Genomic DNA, 23,568 nt, shown 5'->3' with positions numbered 1-23,568 from the left:
ATGGCATCACATTTATGTTGCTCATGTAAATATCCAGAAAATCCAAGAGATTGGGGCAGATGTTTACTTTGTTTCCATTTTCTTTATTTTATTTTATTTCTTCTTATTTGAAGAAAAAAAAAACAGATCCATCTATGAGGACATAGAACTTCCAGCTAATCTGAATGGTGTCCCCTTTCTTTTTCTGCTTGTGCTAGTATTGCTGAGTATTGTTTAGCTTCATCATGATCCTTGATATTCTCTGCAGAGAGAAAAATAAATCAATTTTGCCTTGTTTTGTGGAGATGGGAGAGGGGGCTTTACTTTCCTTCCACATAAGTGGAAAATATGTATATATGTGTTCTCTTTCCTTAGATTGAAATGCATCTCGAAGTCTGATATTGCCTATGTAGCAAGTAGCATATGTACTTGTTCTTCTCATTAAAATGAACACTTGACCCTTCACTGAAAAGCAGTGAGCTTCAACCCGTCAGATGTGCACAGGAAGACTCCTCCCTGGGTCTGAAAGGGTGAGCCCAGAGGCAGAGGATGGGCCAGGGGCAGTGTGAAGGAATTACTAGAAAGTCAGCTCTGGAAGATTGCTTGCAAGAGTGGGTCCTTGGAGGAGTTGCAGGGCCCCAAGGTCAGGGAGATGGAGATCTACAGACCCCTCAGCAGAAACACTGCTCAAGTCCTGCTGTGGCTGTGCCCTTGCTCCTGGGCTCTGTGGGTGGAGCAGAGCCTGGGTAGTGACTATAAGTCTGCCCTGGGGCCTGCTTGGAGAAGTTGTGATGGATTCCGTAAAACCATTGTTATTGTAATAATGTTGATACTTGCTACCATTCATTGAACACCTACTTAGGAATTGTTCATTTTCTCCTCCAACAGGGCTTGTTTGGGTTTATTTCTGCAGTTTTACAGAGGAGGAGTGTCTGGGGCTGGGGTGAGGCAAAGTTTTAGTTATGGACCTTGTGTTGCTGGAACTCAGTCTTAGAAACGTGGAGACAGAGTTTTGGGTGTAGGAGGAAAAAAACAGCTTTATTGCTTTGTCAGGCAAAGGAAGCCACAGCAGGCTAATACCCTAAAAATTGTGCCCTCCCTTGGGAGAGAAGAGGAGGTAGTTTCATAGTTTAGGAGTAGAAAATAGGGCCACGGATAAGGATCAGGGTAAGCACAAGCTTGTATTCTTCAAGGTTGGTGTTTCGTGGCCCCAATTCTGGTGGTCCTCTTCTCTGGCTTCCATTTGGTGGGGGTTTCGTTTTGCAGTAGAGCTCAAAGGTACTGTTGTGTGTGTTCCTTAAGGAGGAACCAGGACCCTGCCTCTGGGATGCCTTGTCTCTGCATCCCCTCCCTGTCCTGATTAGCAACTGGCTAAACCTGCCCTTTGGAACTCAGGGAAATCCATGGAAGCTGAAGCTTCCTCCCTAAAATAATCAGTGGGGGACACAGAAAGGCTTTTGTGCCCAGGAGCCCCACTGGGTCCTGCTGGGTTTCACTTACAAGAGGTGGCAGGTCCTGCCCTGGAGCCTAGCCTCTCAGAGCCCCTGCACCTCACACTGTACTATCTCCCCTACCCACAGGAACTGGTTTCTTCCCAGGATTTTTATGGATAGTAAGTATCCCATTAACTCTGAGAACCTTTTTTACATGGCAAATGGAATAGTACACAAAACAGGCTTATGTCTTTGTTATAAAACAATTTGAAAACAAGCCCACCTCATCCTTGTTATCCTGTAAGAAACACTGCTCAGTGGACAATGGTGAAGGGGAGGCTAGAGAGCTCAGCCAGGGCCAGACCCTGAGGGGAGAGCCAGCTGAGACCTGTGAGACTGGGAAGATGGGTGGGCCTTGGCTGGAGAGTGCATTTGTGTCGAGCAAAGCCATAAGGAGGCTGCAGCAGTGGCCCAAAGCAGCGCCATCTCTTGATGGCTGTCTGAACTGAGACACAGTGCTGGGCAGGGCATCCTGGGGCTTAGAAGGAGTGTGCCTTCATCATGTCTCCAGCTGCTGCCATTCAGGGGCCTGTATACTTCAGCAGCCTCTGTCTCCAACCTGAAAGTTCAATGTGTGATCTGACACCCTGCTGACACAGGCTATGCTCAGGGCATCAAAAATCCTCTGGAGGAGTTCCCATCATGGCACAGTGGAAAGGACCTGACTAGGAACCATAACATTGCAGGTTCAATCCCTGGCCTTGCTCTGTGGGTTAAGGATCTGGCGTTGCCGTGAGCTGTGGTATAGGTTGCAGACGTAGCTCGGAACCCGCATTGCTATGGCTGTGACATAGGCTGGTGGCTACAGCTCCCATTAGACCCCTAGCCTGGGAATCTCCATATGCCACAGGTGCGACCCTAAAAAGCGAGAGAAAAAAAAAAAAAAGAAAAAAGTCCTCTGGAAACTGTGTTCACATTCTAAGCTAGGGAGGTTTTCCCCTAGCTTTTTCCTCTCCCTCAATATTGTCAGTTATATTTATTTGTCTTGTACACAAAAGTAATTTATACATTGAGCTTAGGTTCAATTCCTGAGCAGAGAGTTAAGATCTCACTTCAAGCTCTCACTCACTGCTGTCCTTCCACGATCAATTTAAACAGGGCTCATTAGTTCCCTAGTGGGTTAAGTTGTTAGCATTGCCACAATTGTGGCAAAAGTGGCAACTGCAGCATGGGTTTGATCCCTAGCCCCAGGAACTTCAATATGCTATGGGTACAACCAAAAAATTAAGTAATTTATTTAGTTAGTTAGGTAGGTAGGTAGGTAGTTATTGTCTTTTGTCTTTATGGGGCCACACCTGTGGAATATGGAGGTTCCCAGGCTAGGGGTCTAATCAGAGCTATTGCTGCTGGCCTATGCCAGAGCCACAGCAACGAGGGATCTGAGCCACATCTGCAACCTACACCACAGCTCTCGGCAATGCCGGATCCTTAACCCACTGAGTGAGGCCAGGGATCAAATCCGAAACATCATTTTTCTTAGTTGGATTTGTTTCCACTGCTCCACAATGGGAACTCTCAATTAAGTAATTTAAAAAAAAAAATTAAACAGGGCTCTTTGCTGTCAATCATCACTTTTCTACCAAGAAGTAGAAGGTGAATCAAATGAGCATCCCTTCCAACCATGATCAGACCTAGATAAGTATGTTAAGTTTTAGGAAATCCTACAGAAATGACTTCTGCACCTAGGCCTTTCTCTGGCAACCTTTACAATAAAAGCACAGAAATGAAGGTGCTCCCTCGTGACTCAGCAGGTTAAGGATCTAGCATTGTCACTGCTGTGGTATGCGTTGGATCCTGGCCCAGAATTTCTTCATGCTGCAGGTGTCGCAAAAAAAAAAAAAAAAAAAAAAAAAAAAACAGGAAAAATTCAGAATGAGTTTAAAATGGTCTTCAACAGTGAGCAATGGCTATTCTGAGCAGGGGGAGACAGCTCATAATTACTGAATACTTACAAACCAGGCACCATTCTGAGTATTTTGCATACACTACCTCATTTACTCCTCACAGCAGTCCTGTGGGAAGGTGCTGTCACACCATCTTTCAGAGGAGGAGCAGAGGTGTTTGATCAGCAGCCCAAGGTCAGCAGCGAGTCCTGGGTTCTTCTGGATCCTCCCTGAGTCCTCGATGGCACTGCACCAGCAGAGAGGGCCGCTGGGTCCTCCTAGAAACTCACTGCTTGGTTTTTAAGCCCAGATTCTTACCTATTTGTGTTATGGGGTATCGTTTGCTCTTAGCCATGTTGTTGGTTTGTGTTTGATCTTCATTCTCAGCCTTTGCCCTTTTGGTGGTGGTGCCCCTGCTGCGGGAGTGTGGGCCCCCTGACACCCACTGGTGCACCCCCTCCCCCTGCAGGCAGCACTGCTCTCCTCCTCCTGCTCTGCCTCCAGCACTCCTTCCCGGAGCCCAGCACCCTGTACCTGGACCTCATTCTGGCCACCCTGGCCCTGGAGCTGCTCTGTTCCCTGACGTGCCTGCTTGTGTACACAGGTGAGAGTCACAGAGCCTTTTCATTTTTTAATTGAAGTCGAGTTGCCTCTCCCTGTGCCCTCTTGTGGCCTTTGCTTTGTGCAGGCATACTTCTGGTGTCTCTTCCATCAGATCAACACCCCCTGCCCCCAATACTTTGTTTTTGCTGTAATGTCTTCACCAGTGGTCCTGTCTCCAAGGATAGTCATGTTGGGTTTGGGGCTTCAAGTTCATTTGTGGCCTTCAGGTCACCAAAGTCCCAGCTACTCCAGGTGTCTTCTCTTCTGGGCAGGGAGCATTGCCAGTTCTTCCTTGACCCTCCAGCCTCTCCACACCAGAATTTCCATTTCCTTTCAGCACATTTTGCCTACTTTTTTTTTTAATCCCCTTTATGAAGCCATTTTTTTTTTTTTGCGTGTTCACTTATTTGAAAAGAATGGCTAATTACTAATGTAATTGGCAAAAATGGAAAAACTCTATCATGATTGAATAACCTGACAATAATGACCTTATTATTTTAGTGAAAATTCGAAAATTTAATAAAGCCAAACCACAGCCTGATGTACTAGAAGAAGAAAAAATCTATGCTTACCCCATCAATATGACCTCAGAGACGGGATTCAGGTAAGTGCCTAACAAATGATTAGAGAAAGAATTAAAAGTCTTTCCTTCTGGAACTCTAGAGACAATTCTCATGGTTAGAGTCGAGGACTCTGCATAGGGTAGAATTTGTTTTGAATTATGTTTGATTTGTTTACTGTCTCTTGGCTGTGCTGAAACCACCTCTGTTGAAAGAATCTCATTTGGAGATATTGCCTTGGCTTAGAACATATGAGGTGTTCCTGTTGTGGCGAAGTGGAAACAAATCTGACTAGTATCCATGAGGGTGCTGGTCCAATCTCTGGCCTCACTCAGTGGGTTAAGGATCCAGCACTGTGGTGAGCTGCGGTGTCGGTCACAGATGCAGGTCATATCTGGCATTGCTGCGGCTGTGGTGTAGGCGAGCAGCTACAGCTCTGATTTGACCCCAGGCCTGGGAACCTCCATATGCTGCAGGTTCTGCCCTAAAAATAAAATTTTTAAAAATCTAAGAAAAAAACCACAGGCATTCACTCATGGCTCGGTGGGTTAAAGATTCAGCATTGTCACTGCTCTGGCTTGGGTCGCTATTGTAGTTTGGGTTTGATCCCAGGCCCAGGAACTTCTACATGCCATAGGAATGACAAAAAAAAAAAAAAAAAAAAAGTAACAAACAGTACAACATTGCTGTATTGAAAACTAGTAGGAATACATTTGGGAAGAGACTATTGAACATGTGTAAAGCCATGGCCAATTTGCTTCTGTGCAGGACTCTCTCAAGCCTGGAGGAGATTGTGGAGAAGCAGGGGGACATCATCCTGTACCTGAAGCGCCACAATGCACTGCTCAGCAGGCGGCTATTGGCCCTCACGACTTCTGACCTCAGCTCTCAGCCAAGTGGGATTTGACAGCAACTCTAGAGGAGCCCGAGTAGTTTAAGACTGACTGCCTGCTCTTAAGACTGAATGCCTGCCTGACAAGCTGTCCCAGCGAACTGCAGCTTTGCCAAGTAACAGTCTACAATTGTTGTTGGAAACCTGAACTTGGTTCTCACCTGCTTGGACGTTTAATAAGCAGGACCCGTGGAGTGTTTAAAGGGTACTTTGTAGAGCCTTTCTAACTCAAGGGGAAGGTCTGTTTGCACATTTGAAATTATTGCACTGCTTGGTTTATTCCAGGATCAAAGGTACAGTTTAAATATCTCTGAGCAACTCTCCTTGCATCCTCCTTAGCAGCCAGTAATCATTTGGTGTTTTAGAGAGGAAGTCTGACCTGACAAGCTGTTTAAAGTGGGGCTTTGATCAAATGAGGTTTTCCCACTTTATCCTGGTGAGTGAAGACATTCTTTCTCCTGGTTAGTGTTTTCTCCACTGAGGCCAGGTGGATCTTATATGTGTGTGTGGTACCGAGTGACCTTGGCCCTTGGAGCCTTTCTAGTGAATTTCCTCACTATAGGACCAAGGTCCCCATAGGGGATTTTCTTTGCACCTCCTGTGGGTTTCCATTCTCCAGAAATAAGACTTGAGGATCACTTGCACCAGTGTTAGGCCGACCAGTGCTGCTGTGACAGCAGCAGCGCCTGCCACTGGCAGCAGCTGAAATACTTAGGGAAGACTTCAGGCTTTAACTTTCCTTTGGCCCTTTTTCAAGACATTGCCGTGTATTTCATATTGACTGGACTGTCATTGGATCAATAAGTTCAGGGATAGGAAAGGAGTCTTTAGTGGCTTTAAGTTTGTCTGAAAGATAAAAGAACAACAGTATTTAGTCCTGGAGTACCCCCCTTCCCCCCAAAAAAACAAGGAATTCCTGTTGTGGGTCAGTGGTAAGGAACCTGACCAGTATCCATGAGGACGTGGGTTCAATCCCTGGCCATGCTCAGTGGGTTAAGGATCCTAAGCTCCCGGGTTGCTGTGAGCTGTGGTGTAGGTTGCAGATGTGTTTCAGATCTGGTGTTGTTGTGGCTTCGGTGTAGGCCAGCAGCTGCAGCTCCTATTTGACCCCTAGCCTGGGAACTTCTGTATGCTATAGGTGCAGCCCTAAAAAAAGACCAAAAAAAAAAAAAAAATTCCTGCATTATCCTAAAAATTATGATGGAAAAAATGTCCTATCAACTTATATATGGCTATTAAACATATTATAATTTCCCAGATAAAAAGAAGCATTTTTATGAGTAAATGGAATTTTTTCTACAGTTCTTCTACTGTGCCCTTTTAATCTATCAGTTTGCTTTTGGCACCTTTACATGCTGCCTTAGAAAGACTCTGGTTGAAAGCGTAAAATGAGGGAGGGAATATTTGTGATTAAGTATGCTGCTAATTTTTTTTTAATTTAGCCAATTAATCAATATTTGATATAAAAATCCTTGAGCTTCACCTAACCATTTGCCAAGGGATGTATTTATTGATCATATCACACTTATGAAGGGTAAACATTGGTTTCCTTCAGATATGGCCACTGCAGAGCATTTTGAAGGTTTCCTGCTGAGGACAAGGTGACTGTCTTGTCACCTGAAGCCAATACCATTGAATCCCCAAAATGACAACATTGACAAACTAGAGCCAAAATGTATTTTTAAAGTTCAGACTGTATCCAAGTTTCCTGACTTTTCCTCCCTCCCTTCTTTCCTGTCTTTTTATTTTGTATTTATTTTTTCTTCCTTTTCAATAAGTATAACTCAAGGCCATTGCCTTCTATGGAGATCCGTCTCTATGTTCTGGAACAAATTTTTTGTTTACCTGTTTTACTTGAGGAAAATACTGGTGGTAGATAGTTAATTCTCCTTTATTATTATTATTTTTTTGATCTTTTTTTAAGGGCCCCACCCACAGCATATGGAGGTTCCCAGGCTAGGGGTCCAATCAGAGCTGTAGCTGCTAGCCTACATCACAGCCGCAGCAAATGCCAGATCCAAGCCGTGTCTGCGACCTGCACCACAGCTCACAGCAATGCTGGATCCTTAACCCACTGAGTAAGGCCAGGGATAGAACCTGCGTCCTCATGGATTCTAGTCAGATTCGTTTCCACTGAGCCACAGTGGGACCTCCAATTCTACTTTATTTTTAAATTCATTTTGGATCCATGGTCAGTTTCTAAGGTATATGAATAAACTCTGGTTTACAGAGAAAGGAATAGTTAGAACACTGGAATATTCAGGTTCTGATGGGATGTTTGTAGGATCACCAACACTCTTTTCTAAACTCTATAATGAACAGTTCAAACAGAGAAAGTGAAACTATCAGAATTAGCAGAAAGGAATGAAGAAAACTATTTATTATTTATTTTTTAATTTTTATCTTATGAGGGCTGCACCCTGGCCTATGGAGCTTACCAGACTAGGGGTCAAATCAGAGCTGTAGCGGCTGGCCTATGCCACAGCCACAGCAAGTTGGGATCTGAGCTTCATCTGCAACCTATACCACAGCTCATGGCAACCCTGGGTCCTTAACCCACTGAGAGAAGCCAGGGATCGAACCTCTCTCCTGGTGTATACTAGGATACAGATTGAGAAGAAAACAATTTATGTATAGATTTCTAAGATATCTCCAAACTGTTCTCCATAGTGGCTGTACCAGTTTAGAGAAGAAAACAGTTTAAATCATTCTGTACACCAGGCGGATACTGGGCTAGCACCTTGGCTGCAAAACTCAGTAAGACCGCCCTAGTTTGCGCTCACATTCTAAGGAGAAGACAAGGACTTCCAGGCTCTGCATCATCCAGAAATGATGGCAGAAAAGCCCAAGGTACCTCAGGGACTGCAGATAAGAGAGTTCCCTGGGGAAGGGCTTTAGGATCCCAGGAAAATTCACAAGTAAACAAGAAGAGTGACCACTGCAGATGAGCATGAGCCCCAAAGTGTGAGGTGGGACTTGGGAAGAGGGATGACCAGCAGCAGCTTCCGGGACCCCCGATGCTCTCTAGGCCGAGGGGCCTGCACTGGAATGGAGTCCACTGAAGGGGTGGTTGTTTTTCACCTCAGGGGGATCAGAGTGTGCAACGTGGGAAAGTGTGTGGCAGAGTACATGGTGCTGAACTAGGGCGTGTGTGGTAACATTTTATTAAGCATAGATCTGTATCTGTGATGTATTTCTGTACTGCTAATTTGGAGATTTTATTCCAAATGATAATAGCATCATGACAACTTCATTTCTTTCTCCTTTTTTTTTTTGGTCTTTTTAGGGCCATTCTCGAGGCACATGGAAGTTCCCAGGCTAGGGGTTGAATTGGAGCTGCAGCTGCCGGCCTGCACCATAGCCACAGCATCATGGGATCTGAACCTTGTCTGTGACCTACACCACAGCTCACGTCAACACCAGATCCCCAACCCACTGAGCAAGGCCAGGGATCAAACCAACACCCTTATGGATTCTAGTCAGATTTGTTTCTGCTTCACCACAATGGGAACTCCTTAACTCCATTTCTGTGATTACTAATAAATTTGAGCTTTCGTTCCTATTCTTTGGCCTTTCATAAATCTTCCGTGATGTACGTATTTGAGTCTTTTGCTCATTATCCTCCTAAGATATTCTTTTTCTTAATAAACCTGATCTTCCTTCATTTTATACTTGTTGGAAATATTTCCTAATTTGCTTCAGGTTCTTTTGCTCTGTACTCTTCAAACCTTGCAGATTGGATTCTGTCCCCTCCGTCCTGGTGGAAAGTTCACCCAAATGGATACCTAAAGCCACACTAGGTGGGAGCCAGCAGTGGCTTGAGGGAAGTTTAATACATCCAGGCTTCTGCTGGAGGCCCCGTTTCTCCTTCTTTTTCCTTTGAAACCAAAGTCTTATATGAATTAATTATTTTTCCTATTTACTCTAAGCAGGGTTCTCCAGCCTTGGCACTATTGACATTTTGGGGTGGATAATCTTTGTTGTGGAGGCTGTCCTGTGTGTCGTAGGATATTTATCATTTTTCTTAGCTACTAGGATGCCAGGATCAACCTCCAGTTCTGACAACCAAGAATGTCTCCATGTACAGGCCTTTCAGTTCACACTTTGCATTTAACTGAGTGAGACCTGCCCCCCACCAGAGAGGGAACCAGGGTCATTCAGACAGAGAAGGTTTCTGTTCTCACAGAGTCTACATGGTGGTTGGGGAGAAGGTGGGGGAGGGCTAGAGGGAAGGTGGAAATGAACACAGTAAAGAGATTAGCCACCTATCAGGTTTGATGAGCATGATTCTTCCGTAGATTAGGCCTCATGGAGATTCTGATACTAACATGACTTGTGGAGAGAATTTAGCTTACATGTTCTGTGAATATTTAGAAAGTTGAATGGCAAAAAAAAAAAAATGAACTTTAAGTCCTATCCCATTTCTTTTGCAAAAGACACTGTTCAACGATCTCACAGCCTGATCAGAGATGCTCTTATGCATCTTGAATACAAAACTTCCATCTGGCAGCCTCTTGAAATCTGGAAAAAACAAACTTCGAATATATGACAATCACAAATCACAAAAATCTCAAAACATTTCTTACAATAGTTTTTCGTAAATCAAGTAAGCCTGTCTCTAATTCTTCCCCTCACCTTCTCTCTAGTCTATCTTTTTGCCCAGATGCTCCACTGGAACTTCTCATCCAGGCAGGGGTAGGAACCCCTTCCCTGGGCTGAGTTTGCCCCCTCAGCCTGCCTGCACTCTTCCCCTCAAGTGCCCACTCCCTCCTCTGTTGATTTTCTTTTTTTTTTTAACTTAATGAGTTTTATTACATTTATAGTTGTGTACAATAATCATCACAACCCAATTTTATAGCATTTCCATCCCAAATGCCCAGCCCTTTCAACCCCATCCCCTAACCTGTCTCCTTTGGAAAACATGTTTTTCAAAGTCTGTGAGTCAGTATCTGTTCTGCAAAGAACTTCATTGTATCCTTTTTTTTTTTTGATTCCATATATAAGTGATAGCATATGATGTTGGTGTCTCACTGTCTGACTAACTTCACTCAGCATGATAATTTCTAGGTCCATCTGTGTTGCTGCAAATGCCAGTATTCCATTCCTTTTTATGGCTAAGTAATATTCCATTGTGTATATGTACCACATCTTCTGGATCCACTCCTCTGTCGATGGACATTTAGGTTGCTTCCATGTCTTTTCTACTGAATATAGTGCTGCAGTGAACATTGGAGTACACTTTTCAAGTCATGGTTTTCTATGGATAGATGCCCAGGAGTGGGATCGCTGAGTCAAATGGTCATTCTATTTTTAGTTTTCTGAGGAATCTCCATCCTGTTTTCCACAGTGGTTGCACCAATTTACATTCCCACCAACAGTGTAATAGGGTTCCCTTTTCTCCACTCCCTCTCTAGCATTTATTGTTTGTAGACTTTTTGATGATGGCCATTCTGGCTAGTGTAATGTGGTACATCATAGTAGTTTCGAGTTGCATTTCTTTAATGATGAGTGATGCTGAACATCTTTTCATGTGTTTTTGGCCATCTGTATGTCTTCTTTGGAGAATTGTCTGTTTAGATCTTCTGCCCATTTTTTGATGAGGTTGTTGGTTTTTCGGTATTGAGCTGTAGGAGGTGTTTATAAATTTTGGAGATTAATCTCTTGTCAGTCACTTCTTTTGCAAATATTTTCTTCCATTCTGTGTGTTGTCTTTTCATTTTGTTTAGGGTTTCCTTTGCCATGCAGAAACTTTGAAGTTTAATTAGGTCCAACTTGTTTATTTTTGTTTTTATTGTCATTACTCTAGGAGGTGCTCTGCTGATTTTCTTTACTCTGCCTCTGGGATACTGCCTACTCCTAATTTTCCTCCAGCCTCACTGGTCTCCTCTCCTGTCTCCTTTGGAGGCTCTTTATCTTTTTCTTATTTTTGCTGTGCCGAGGCATAAAGAAGCTCCCAGGCAAGAGGTGGAGCCCATGCCACAGCAGCGACCTGAGCCACAATAGTGAAAACACTGGATCTTTAACCAGCTGAGCCACAAAGGAACCCCTGCAGGGTCTTTTCTTACTGTCAGTATCTCCTGGACCCTTCTCCACAGGTACTCACCCTTGCTGACCTTCTGGCTCTAGCTCAGTGTACAAGCTGGCTGCTCCCAGGGCTGTCCTTTCTGACATCTGCACATTCGACACCATAAACACGGCACTTCTCAATCCATCCATGGAGGACTAGTGTTATAGGAGACTGGGCACATTGTTATGGTGACAGTAATAATTAAACAGTGAGGTGCTGTCCATGAGTAATCAGATCAAAGAAACAAAGTAGGAAATAATGAACTAGACAAAAGTGGATAGGCAAATTTAATATACAATGGTGACACTGGGAGTTCCCATTGTGGCACAGCAAAATGAATCCAACTATCCATGGAAATGCAAGTTCGATTCCTGACCTCACTCAGTGGGTCAGGGATCCACCATTGCTGTGAGCTGTGACATGGACTGGCAGCTGTGTCTCCAATTCCACCTGGGAATTTCTATGTGCTATGGGTGTGGCCCTAAAAAGCAAAGCAAAAAAAAAAAAAAAAAAAAAAAAGAAAGAAAGAAAGTGACACAGAAAACCAGAAAACTTAACTGGGTAAAGCATCATGGAAAAATACCTAGTTTATTACCTATAACTTACAACTTATATCTTCTAATTCTAGCTGATTCAAGGAGTTCACAGCTTAAAATGAAATTATTAAAAGTATTATAAATAAAAAATGGGGTAGGTTTTTTTAAATCTTTTAAAATTTTATGCTTTTTTTTTTGGCCTCGCCTGTAGCATTCCAAAATTCCTGATTCAGGGATCAAACCCACACAACAGCTGCCTAAGCCATAGCAGTGTCAGCCCTTGATCCTAAACCTATTGAGATTGGCACAGGAATTCCCTGGTGACTCAGTGGCTTAAGTACCCAGCATTGCCACTTCTGTGGCTCAGGTCACTGCTGTGGCTCAGGTTGATCCTGTGCCAGGAATTTCCACAATCCGTGGGCACAGCAAAAAAACAAATAAAAGATAGGCATAGAAGCCATAAGTAAAAAGCCTGATATATTTAACTATATAAAAAATATTTCCCCTTGGGAAAGACTGTTGTAACATGAACAAGACAAAAGTTATAGGACAAAGAAACTAGGTAAAAAATACTTATAATTCAAGTCAGACTGAGAGTGTGATTTATAATAAGAAATATATACTTGACACAGAGCTCCTTAAACCCTTGGCTTTTGTCTTTTTAGGGCTGCATCCATGACATATGGAGGTTTCCAGGCTAGGGGTCTAATCAGAGCTACAACTGCTGGTCTACACCACAGCCACAGCAACACCAGATCTGAGCCACGTTTTCAACCTACACCACAGCTCATGGCAATGCTGGATCCTTAACCCACTGAGCGAGGCCAGGGATCAAACCAGCAACCTCATGGTTCCTAGTCGAATTCGTTTCCACTGTGCCACAACGGGAACTCCGAGAGCTCCTTAAACCCTTGGAATTCCCTATGTGATAAGAGCAATAGGAGCACCTTTGGTTATAATATTTGGTCTTCTGTCATCATTCTTGAATAGCTGCACATCCATAGAACTGAGAAGATAACAAGCCCTTTCAACCCCAGCTGAGCTGAGGTTCATGAGGTGACATGAGGCCCTAAGGATGGGACTTTGCTGCCTGAGAAACCAGCCAAGTGATTAGAGGGCTGGACCTTACCATCCCTTCCCTAGCAGCCTCCAGGAAGGGAGCAGGAGCTCCTGGAGGCTGATTCAGCTACCAGTGGCCCACGATGTCACCCCTTGAGCCTATGGAATGATGCCTCCATAAAACCCCCAAAGGATGGAGCTCAGGTGTTCTTGGTGAGCACTTGGAGATGGGGAGAGTGTGCTGTGCCAATGTTTCTTATGAAAGGGCAACTCCTACTTGGTTTTCAGTTTCCCATGTCTGCTGTTTTTTAGAATATAACCACCTTAGGATGTTCTCTTGTGGCACAGTGGGTTAAGGATCCAATGTTGTCACTGCAGAGGCTCTGGTTGCTGCTGTTGTACAGGTTTGATGCCTGGCCCAGGAACTTTCACACGCCCCTGGTGTGGGCAAAAGAAAAAAAAAAAGGAAATAAATAGCCTAAAATAATTAATTTGCCATAGAAACACATTTTGGGGTGACCTCTTCTGCTCCCCTACAGGGTTTTGAAGAAAATTGATGTGGTGAGTGCCACCAGGAGGTGGCCCTGGGGACAACATAAAAAAAAAAAAAAAGGCACTTGTTAAGTTAAAGCTCTAGGAGCCCCACCCCTTCAAATTGTGCCCTACAGTGAAACTAAGCTCTAATCTGCTCTCTGTCCAATAGACAGCTTTGTCTGTGGCAGGAATAGTACCATCCAGCCTTTACCTTTAGTTGAGGTGAAACCCACCAGTTCTCTTTTGGTTAATTCCTTGCAAACTCATCCCCATGTTTGGGATTTCCTTTGTGGCTCAGTAGGTTAAGTTTCTAGTGTAGTCACTGCAGCCAGTTCTTGTCCCTGATGTGGCAAGGATTCAGTTCCTGGCCCAGGAATTTCCATAAGCCGTGGGTGCAGACAAGCCCACCATCCCAAAAGAAAAAAGAGACTCATCCGCACTTTCCAACAACTACCCTCATTCCCAGCAATCCTCTGGGACATTCCTGGAGAGGGTCATTACTAGCAGCCTTTTCTAGACAGTGGTTGAAACAAAATGAAAATTTCTTCTTGGAGTTCCCATCGTGACGCAGTGGTTAACGAATCCGACTAGGAACCATGAGGTTGAGGGTTCGGTCCCTGCCCTTGCTCAGTGGGTTGATGATCCGGCGTTGCTGTGAGCTGTGGTATAGGTTGCAGATGCGGCTCCGTTCCCGAGTTGCTGTGTCTCTGGCATAGGCTGGTGGCTACAGCTCCAATTGGACCCCTAGCCTGGGAACCTCCATATGCCGCGGGAGCGGCCCAAGAAATAGCAAAAAAAAAAAAAAAAAAAGGAAAATTTACGGGTATATTATTGCAATGCCTACCCACCAAACTATTAAAATATTCCAGCCTAACAGGGAGTTTTTAGTCATAATCTCTTCCTGTATGGATTCTGAGAGGTTTTTTTATCTTTTTTTTTGGTGGGGGGGAGCATATATGTACAGCATATGGAGGTCCCCAGGCTAGGCTAGGGGTCAAATCGGAGCTTCAGCTGATAGCCTATGCCACGGCCACAGCAACAGGGGATCTGAGCTACTTCTGAAACCTACACCACAGCTCACAGCAGCACCAGATCCTTAACCCACTGAGAGAAGCCAGGGATTGAACTGGAGCCCTCATGGATACTAGTCGCATTCGTTACCCCTGAGCCATAATGGGAACTCCCAATTCTGAGAGGTTTTGAATCCTATGTGGAAATAAGGCATAAGGATTCAATAAAAGGGTCAGTGTAACTCAGAACAAGTCCAAACTGGCCCTATCCTGTTTTTAACAAGATACCAAGCTGTTTTTCAGAGACAGCAGAATGAACTGCAAGTCATGCAGCTGAAACATGCACAGAAGAGAAAATTTCAACCTTTAATCATACCTGAAATTAGGGTTCCTGCTAGGAACCAAGACACAGCAGGCACCCGAATGCCCGTCTCTCAGTAGATCTGGTGCTGAAGCCCCTTTCCCTACCTTACTGTAAAGGGCCCTGTTCCAAAGCCCTCCAAGGGAACCTGTCTGTCAGCAGCTCTGCACACCAGCCCTCCTCCCCTAACTGATAAAAGATGACCAAACTCCGGGTCAGGAGACATATTTATGTCACTCCAAAATATGGGTCTTTGGCAAATTATTTTAGGCTTGTTATTTTCTAAGAAAGAGCAGACATGGGGAAAATTGAGATCTCCTTGCTGGTTGATCTTGCAATAAAATTTTTTCTTTCTAAAAATCAGGTGCATCATGATCATATTCCTGCAGCTGAACCTCAAATATCCCTGCTGGGCTGAGGGGTCCCCAGCCTTTGTGGGAAGTCTTTGCAGAATCCAACAGCCCAATCAGACTTGTCTCCCAGAACTGCCTGCAAAATGAAAATATGGAAAACCCAGGACAACAGTGTTGACTGTAAATTTTTTGTTGTTGTTGCCACTGTAATTCTTTTAGAAAAATCAGGAATTTTGTCTCTGTAAATCTCATACATTTTAATATTCGATTAGGTTAGGATATACTATTTCAGGCTCTAGAATTCTAGCTACTTAGAATTTTCTGAAAGCAGAATACTGAGAAGGAAGCTGCAGATTCTCTTTATCAATGGAAAAGATTGATGGGGTCCTCTAATCTTCACATTCTACCTGTAGTGACTGTCAATTTGAGATATCATTTCCACTCCGGACAATGCGCAGTTCTATACTTCCTTAATTAGGCCTTTCAGTGTGGAAATGTGGTCTGAAAAGGTGGCAGTGTTGGCACCCAGCTGCTTCTAGATGTTTCTCTTCCTGGACCATCTGGCCAAGACCACCTCCTGCGCATGGTCCACAGCTTAGCACCCCGAACTCCAAGGCCAGCTCCAGCCACTGATGCTGCACCTACTTCCACAGCTCCATCAGCTTTCTGTCCTGCATGACAAGCAAGCTTGGGGCTTCTGCCACATGCCTCTTCAAAGGTTCCACATAACCACACAGCCTCTGCCAATGGTCAGTGGTGGCCTTGGCGAGGGGCCTTACCACATGGCCTTAGGGGTCTATGGGAACAGGGGACACAGAACTTTCTGATCATTCTCCCAGAGAGGTTTAGGGAGTTACCACTATGGCACAGTAGGCTAATGATCCAGCTTGTCTCTGTGGAGGCACCAATTCTCTCTCCATCCTAGCACAGTGGGTTAAGGATTCAGTGTTGCTGCAGATATGGCATAAATCACAGCTGTGGCTGAGATTCAGTCCCTGGAGTGGGAACTTCCATATGCTATGGGTGTAGTCAAACAAGAAAAAAGAAAAAAAATAGACTCAGGACTTGGTGGTGCCACTCACACAGGTGAGGCTGCTGGCTCCTCTTCCTGTTGCTCCTGCTGTTAATGGAACAGCCCCGCCACCTCAATCATCTAGCCCAGCTGGGTGTTGCTCCTCATCTGCGGCTCTTGGAACAGATGATGGCACACGGGACAAAAGAACTTGTCTTCCAGGTGAACCCAGGTCCACTGGATGCAGCTGCAGAAGTTGTGCCCACATTTGATGGTGACAGGGACTCTCAGGCCTTCCAGACAGATGGGACACATGGCTTCTGCCTGGAATCCAGCCAAGGCCATGGCCACTGCCACTGGGGCTGCACTGAGCCAAGTTTCTCTGGAGGCCGGGCTGCAGGGTCTCTGCCCTGAGTGCAGGTGCACCCTGGGACCTCAGTCCTCATAAAGTTCTGTTGAGTCTTCAGAGCTTTTAATTCTAGCTGCCAAGAGGAGCCCTTCCCATGGTCTGCAGTCAGTGGTCTACAGCTCAGTTGGACAAACTACTCCTCCAGTATCTGGAAGCTCAGAGAAATGAAGCCAAACTAAGGAGGTTTAGTAGTCAAGAGAACAGCTGTTGCCTCAAATCATTAGTTGCTGTGGATGCAAAGGTATTTCTTCCTAAAAAAAAAAAAAAAAACCTTTAGTTCAGCTGGTCCTACTCACTGCTATAGGCCAGCTGAACACAGAATAACCTCAATCTTTTATTCTCCTGCCTTTACCTGTGCTGATCTATACCCACACACTTGGAACCAAAATCCCATATCCCATCAACTTAACAGCTACCCAACTGTGCCTGTAGAAAGGGCATAGGCTAAAGGACAGATGTGCCACCTGTAAATTAGAACTCATACTCGGTCATCTGTCCAAGTAACATGGGGGGATTTATTTTACATCCTGAAGGGGTTGGAACATGGCACCCCCAAATATGCCTTCTAAGCATATGAGGTATTTGAGTTGAAGGTAGTCAAGATGCAGCAGGCTCATTTGTAGGGGAAATCTGCAATTATAAATTATATTTATATAAATTATAAATTACATCAGAAAGGGGACCTGCCAGATGTGACTTAAAATTCATATTTTATGGAAAGACATGAAAAGTTTTAAACATCAAACATTTTCTATGCCCATTGGCCTCCTCTCTCCCCTCTACTGTGCATGGCATATTTATACTATGCATCCACCAGGCCTCCTCACCTGGCAGAAATACCTGCTCAACCATAAACAGCACCATTTTCCTGGCACCAACAAGACAAATCTTTAAAAGATAGTATTCATTCTTGATCTTGTATGGGGCCACAATGGCCCACCACATTGTACTTACAGATCTGGATTGTGCAGAATGTCAGTTATACATCATTTAATATACAGCCCTCTGTCTCAAAAACTTATATAACTGTGCTTTGACTTCTAACTATCAGAGCAGTTCTTGGGGCTTTCTGAGAGACCATTCCTGGATTATAATCCTCAATTCAGCTTGAATAAAATTTTCCATTTCTTTCTTAGACCTACTGACTTTGTTGGTGTTTTAGCAAACATTTCAGGCAATTCTGGACAACACTCTTCGAGGGAGGGCCTCGAAACTACAATATATGTTCTAAAATAAGCCACACTTGAGTTTGGATTCACTAGCAGAGAACCAAGTACCAACCCAGAGGACCTGGCTTGTCCCTCCTGTGCCCACAACCCCCATCTCCGCTTACCTGCAGTAGAGGCTCAGTGATGCAGTTCAACTGAACACACCCCTGTGGGAGGGAGAGGCCATGGAGACCCTGCCCCACAATGACTTGCTCCTCCTGGAAGTGGGAAAGCCAGGGGTCAGAGAAGGGTAGGGATTCCTGTAATTACAATAAGCACTCAGAGTTCCCACTGTGGTTCCGCAGGTTAAGGTGACTAGTATCCATGAGGATGCAGGTTCAATCCCTGGCCTCTCTCAATAGGTTAAAGATCCAGCATTGCTATGAGCTGTAGTATAAGTTGCAGACATGACTTGCATTTTGTGTTGCTGAGGCTGTGGTATAGGCCAGCTAGGGGTCTGATTGGACCCCTAGCCTGGGAAATTCCATATGCCACAGGGGCAGCCCTAAAATAATAATTTTTTAAAAGACCAAAAAAAAGTCATAATAAGCACCTAAGTGGCTTTGGCCTTGGTCTAAGAATTTTTTAGTTTTCTTCCTTAATAATCTTGTAGGACAGTTTGTTATTATTTGCATTTTTTTTTTTTTTTTTTGTCTTTTTGCCTTTTCTAGGGCTACTCCCACGGCATATGGAGGTTCCCAGGCTAGGGATCGAATCAGAGCTATAGCCACTGGCCTACACCAGAGCCACAGGAACTCAGGATCCAAGCCCTGTCTGTGACCTACACCACAGCTCACGACAATGCTGGATCCTTAACCCACTGAGCAAGGTCAGGGAACAAACCTGCAACCTCATGGTTCCTAGTCAGATTCGTTAACCACTGAGCCACGATAGGGACTCCTGCATTTTTTTTTAAATGAGCAAACCAATGAGCTGAGAATTTGAGAAAGTCAAGAAGAGATTTCAATCCAGATCCTGCCAGTTGGGTTTACTGCTGAAAGACCTTCTTTCTTATAGGAGATTAACACTGAGGGGACTCATGTGAAACAAGTGTTTATGGAAATAAAAACATACAACATGACAGCTTTGACATTCAGTTCTATTCAGGGTCTTACTGAAGTCTACAGCCCAGGAGACAGCCACTCATTAGCTCCAGGGAACTGCCAAAAATGTAGGGGAGGACCTGAGATATATATGAATTTCTTGGCCAGGGAATATGTGCTGTTAAGAATTCATCCTGGTAAAAAATTACTGTTACCCAAAAACTGGGTTCACCTCTTGGAGGGTGTTGAGCCAAAGATTCAGAGAAGGCAGGATTTACTATTTGCAACAAGCAATGCTTCCAAAACTCAGCCTCTATCCTCCTGTGCTGAATAGAAATGCAGAGACAGAGTTTGGGGCAAAAGAGAAATAAAATAGTTTTCTTCCTTTGCCTGGCAAAGGAGCTTATAGCAGGCTAATGCATTAAAGGTTGTACACACCCCTTCCCTACTTTGGGAGAGATTAGGAGGTGATTTTATGGTTTTGAGAGTGGAAAATAGGGCCACAGATAAGGTTCAGGGTAGATGCAAGCTTTCGTTCTTCTTCAAAGTTGATGTTTAGAGGCTCTGGGACAGGTTCTGGTTGTCCTGGAATGAAGAAGTCTTCATCACATTGTTAGCATCTTCCATTTCTTGGGAGTTTTATGTCTTCAGAAGAGTTCAAAGATATTGTTTAGCATATCCCTTGAGGAGGAACCAGGACACTTCCCCCAGGCTGCACTGTTGTTTCCGGACTTCTCCCAGTGTCTCTGCATCCTCTCCCTTCCCTGATTAGAAACTGTTTGAACCTGCCCTTTAGAGCTCAGGGAAGGTCATGGATGCTGAATGAGGAGTAACTTGTTTGTTACTCCTACAAACAAGTAATGGGGGGACACAGAATGAGGAGTAACTTGTTTGTTACCTCCACAAACAAGCGATGGGGAACACAAAATGTTTTTTGTGCCCAGGAGCTCCGCAGGGTCCTGCCTGGTTTCCGTAAGGAGACAACCAGCAATCCTTCCAAAAGCAGTGTCCCCCCAACAGAAAGACTGGGGAAGTTTTAAGCTAAGGATTCATTCATATTCATATTCATGAAGGGTCTTGAGCAGAGGAGAATTCAGCTTAGAATTGGGGCCAAGGACAACAGAATTCAAGCTTCAGAATCCAAGTCCAAGTCAAAAGAGTCAATATAATCTTTCAGTTGTCCATGGGGGGGGGGGGAGGATGCATTGGGAGCAAGGGGAGAGGCTTAGTTCCTGCAGAAATCAAGGTCTATTATTATGCATATCCCTTGAGAAGGAACTAGGATTCTTCTTTATCACTCTATTATTCTTTGACTGGCTTTTCTCTGTTCCTACTATGAACTAGGTTTTGGCACTTGCCATCTGACTCTACATGGATTAAATCATATGCCACTGATGCTGCCAACCCACAACACCCCCTGAGTTGAGTTCAGGGTGGAGACCAGGAGTGAGGCACTCTGTGCTCTGGGAAAACTGGAAGAGCAGGTCTTCAGATAGTTAGATGTTTTTAGCAGATTTTATGAGCTCACTTTTGCATCTCCTCATATCCAGAAAAACACTAATATCCTTCATGGTGGTGTCTGCATCTCGTGACTAGTAGTAACCTTCATGAGACCAGCAGCAAACTTCTGTAAAATACAAGCATGGCTGCATGGTCCTCCTCCTTCACCTTTATGACTTTTATCTTAATAGTCCCCCTTTCCTCTTTGGGGCAGTATTTCAGATAGCTCTAAAATACTGCCTCCTGGGCTGCAGTTAAGTGGACAAAGCAAAAGATGTCACGATCCTCTCTGAGAACAGCCACTCCCAAGGGTAGGCCAGTGAGCCCTGAGGGAACTCAGGAAAGAAACAAAGAAAGCTGGCCCACAGCTGAGGTGCACATCAAAGGAGTGATTCCACTAAGCCCAGACCTTCACATCTTCCCATAGAAACTGGTTTTCCATAAATCTTTTTCCATAAATCTGGTTATCTGCAAATCTTTCCTTCCTGTCACCTTCCCTTTGTTGCAAAAATTCATATACCCTAGCTTCCCCCCTCGCCTCCTTCTTGAGCAGTTTCTTAGGGCTACCTGAGATGCTGTCTGCCAGGCTCAAGTCCTAATTCACTCCCAAAATTTAACTGTCAACTTTCAGGTTGTGCTTTTTTTTTTTTTTTTTTTTTTTAAGTTGCTGCTACATTCCTTCATTCTCTTAAGATCATTGATCACTGAGGCCTGTTCAAGGGCAAGCATTGTGGCCAGGCTTAGATCACAAAATGGCTTAAGCCAAAATGGCTTCTCATGTCAAGAAAGCCATGCCTGGTCCCCTTCCTTCAAGGACCCCCAACCTATCTGCTTCCATTACTGCTCATCACAAAGAACCAATATCTCAAGCTAATTATGTTAGTGCTTTCTCTTGTGGGAAGAAGCAAGAATCAGCTGTCATGGAAATTCTTCCTGAGATATGCATCTAACTATCTAGGGACCATCTATCTAAAGCACACTGTGCCTCATCCTTGTTTTCACCCTGAATTCCCATCAGGGTGCACTGTTGGTGGGCAAATGCAGTGGGTTGCTACTTAATCCTTGTAGAAGCAGGTGGTGAGCAACGCACTTTGCTCCTTTTTTAACAAGCCCTGGTTTCGTAGATGCAAACTTATTTCATCAGGAAAATCTTGAGAAATAATCTAATTCCATTCTATCTCTCTCTATAGAACATAATTCTAAAGTGATTCTTATGTTGTAACAGGGATAATCACACTGGGTGGTGATTGACTGGAGCTTTATTATCTCTAATCTGCACAAGTTTTTAATCTTTCATAACAGGATTTAAAATGATTCAGCTGAGGGAGTTCCCATTGTGGCTCAGTGGTTAATGAACCCAACTAGTACCCATGAGGATGTGGGTTCAATCCCTGGCTGTGCTCAGTGGATTAGGGATTTGGTATTGCCATGAGCTAGGTGTAGGTCTCAGACTCACTTCGATCTTGCGTTGCTGTGGCTGTGGTAAATGCCAGCAGCTGCAGCTCTGTAGCCTGGGAACCTCCATATGCCATGGGTGTGGCCCTAAAAAGACAAATAATAATAATAATAATAATTTAGCTGAAGGGAAATAAAGATTTGTAGCTGAGGTAGGGGAGAGAAATTAGCTGCCTCAAATTATGTTTCTGACATATCAGTTATTTTAATAAGGAAAATCTCCATCTGTGAGGGTGTCTCCCTTGCTAGACCCAATCTCTAGAAACTCTTATCAGTGAAAGAGGCAAGGACTTATATACCCATAAACAAACTGACGTTTGTTTACACAGGATCCAAGCCACATCTGCAACTTATACCACAGCTCACGGCAACACCAAATCCTTAACCCAGTGAGCGAAGCCAGAGATATGAAACTGCAACCTCACCATTCCTAGTTAGATTTATTTCTGCTGCACCACAACGGGAACTCCGTGACCAATACTGCTTTTAAGTGAATAGCAGCAATTATAAAGCAAAACTGCACCTGCACCTGGAGGTTCCCAGGCTAGGGGTCAAATTGTTTCTGCTGCACCATGATGGGAACTCCCCAAATAATCCATTCTTAAAGACATTTGAGGTGCAATTACATGGGTGCTCAGTGGAGGAAGAGGGTGGGAGTGGGAATCTAGAATAAGGGGGAATTGAGGGTTCCCATCATGGCTCAGTATTTAATGAACCTGACTAGTATCCATGAGGAAGCAGGTTCTATCCCTCGCCTTGCTCAGTGGGTTAAGGATCCAGCGGTGCCTTGAGCTGTGGTGTAGGTTACAGACACAGCTCACATTTGGCATGGCTGTGGCTGTGGTGTAGGCCAGCAGCTACAGCTCCTATTCGACCCCTATCCTGGGAACCTCCACATGCTGTGGGGGTGTCCATAAAAAGACAAAACATAAATAAATAAATAGAGGCATTTTTTAAACAAGGGCAAATTGCTGCATGAAATGATGATATGCCCTCACTGATGAGTGAGATGAAGGCACATCTCAGGGAGACTCATAACAGCCCTACATGCACCCAAAATTATATTCCTAAAAAAGGCTTATTTATATTTGAAACACATTGTTTTATAAAACCAAGTCCAAGAGCTACCTTGTGGATCTGGCACTGTCACTGCTGTGGGTCTGGTTGCTTCTGTGGCAAGGGTTCATTCCCCAGCCCGGGAACTTCCACATGCCCTAGATGTGCTTAAAAAAAAAAAAAAAGTCCATTTTGTCCTATTCTGCCATCATGCATTAGCAGTCATGATTCCAACTAATGTCCACGAGGATACTGGTTTGATCCTTGGCCTCACTCAGTGGGTTAAACATCCAGCCTTTCTGAAAGCTGTGGTGTAGTTTGCAGATAAGTATGGGATCCTGCATTGCTATGGCTGTGGTGTAGGCTGGCAGCGAAACCTCTGATTTGACCCCTAGCCTGGGAACTTCTGTATACCATGCGTGTGGCCCTAAAAAGATACACACACACACACACACACACACACACACACACACACAAACACACACACACATACACACAAAGAAGAATTTATCCAGTTGTGAATTTGTGTTTCTTTTAGGAGTTTTCTGAAAGGCG

The 23,568-nt window shown here is 44.3% G+C and overlaps 1 protein-coding gene across 1 annotated transcript in view; it reads left to right on the top strand.

Annotated features, from left to right (window-relative positions):
• LOC100737304 (tripartite motif-containing protein 75-like) overlaps nt 1-6,585 on the top strand; it is a 46,554-nt gene extending 39,969 nt beyond the window's left edge. Inside the window, exons 3-5 of the mRNA XM_084973897.1 lie at nt 3,825-3,959; nt 4,460-4,562; nt 5,287-6,585. Coding sequence (XP_084830023.1) covers nt 3,825-3,959; nt 4,460-4,478 — 154 coding nt within the window. The 3' untranslated portion in view covers nt 4,479-4,562; nt 5,287-6,585. The remainder of the gene's footprint in view (nt 1-3,824; nt 3,960-4,459; nt 4,563-5,286) is intronic.
• Nucleotides 6,586-23,568: the final 16,983 nt, after the last annotated feature.

This window comes from Sus scrofa, chromosome 8 (genome assembly GCF_054392235.1).
Source record: "Sus scrofa isolate SSC_HxYL_T2T_F1_AM1 chromosome 8, Sscrofa_HxYL_maternal_Yorkshire_Landrace_v2.0, whole genome shotgun sequence".
NCBI classification, from domain to species: domain Eukaryota; kingdom Metazoa; phylum Chordata; class Mammalia; order Artiodactyla; family Suidae; genus Sus; species Sus scrofa.
The sequence above is the reverse complement of the archived record's forward strand: the minus strand, read 5'-3'. Positions and strand labels throughout refer to the sequence as shown.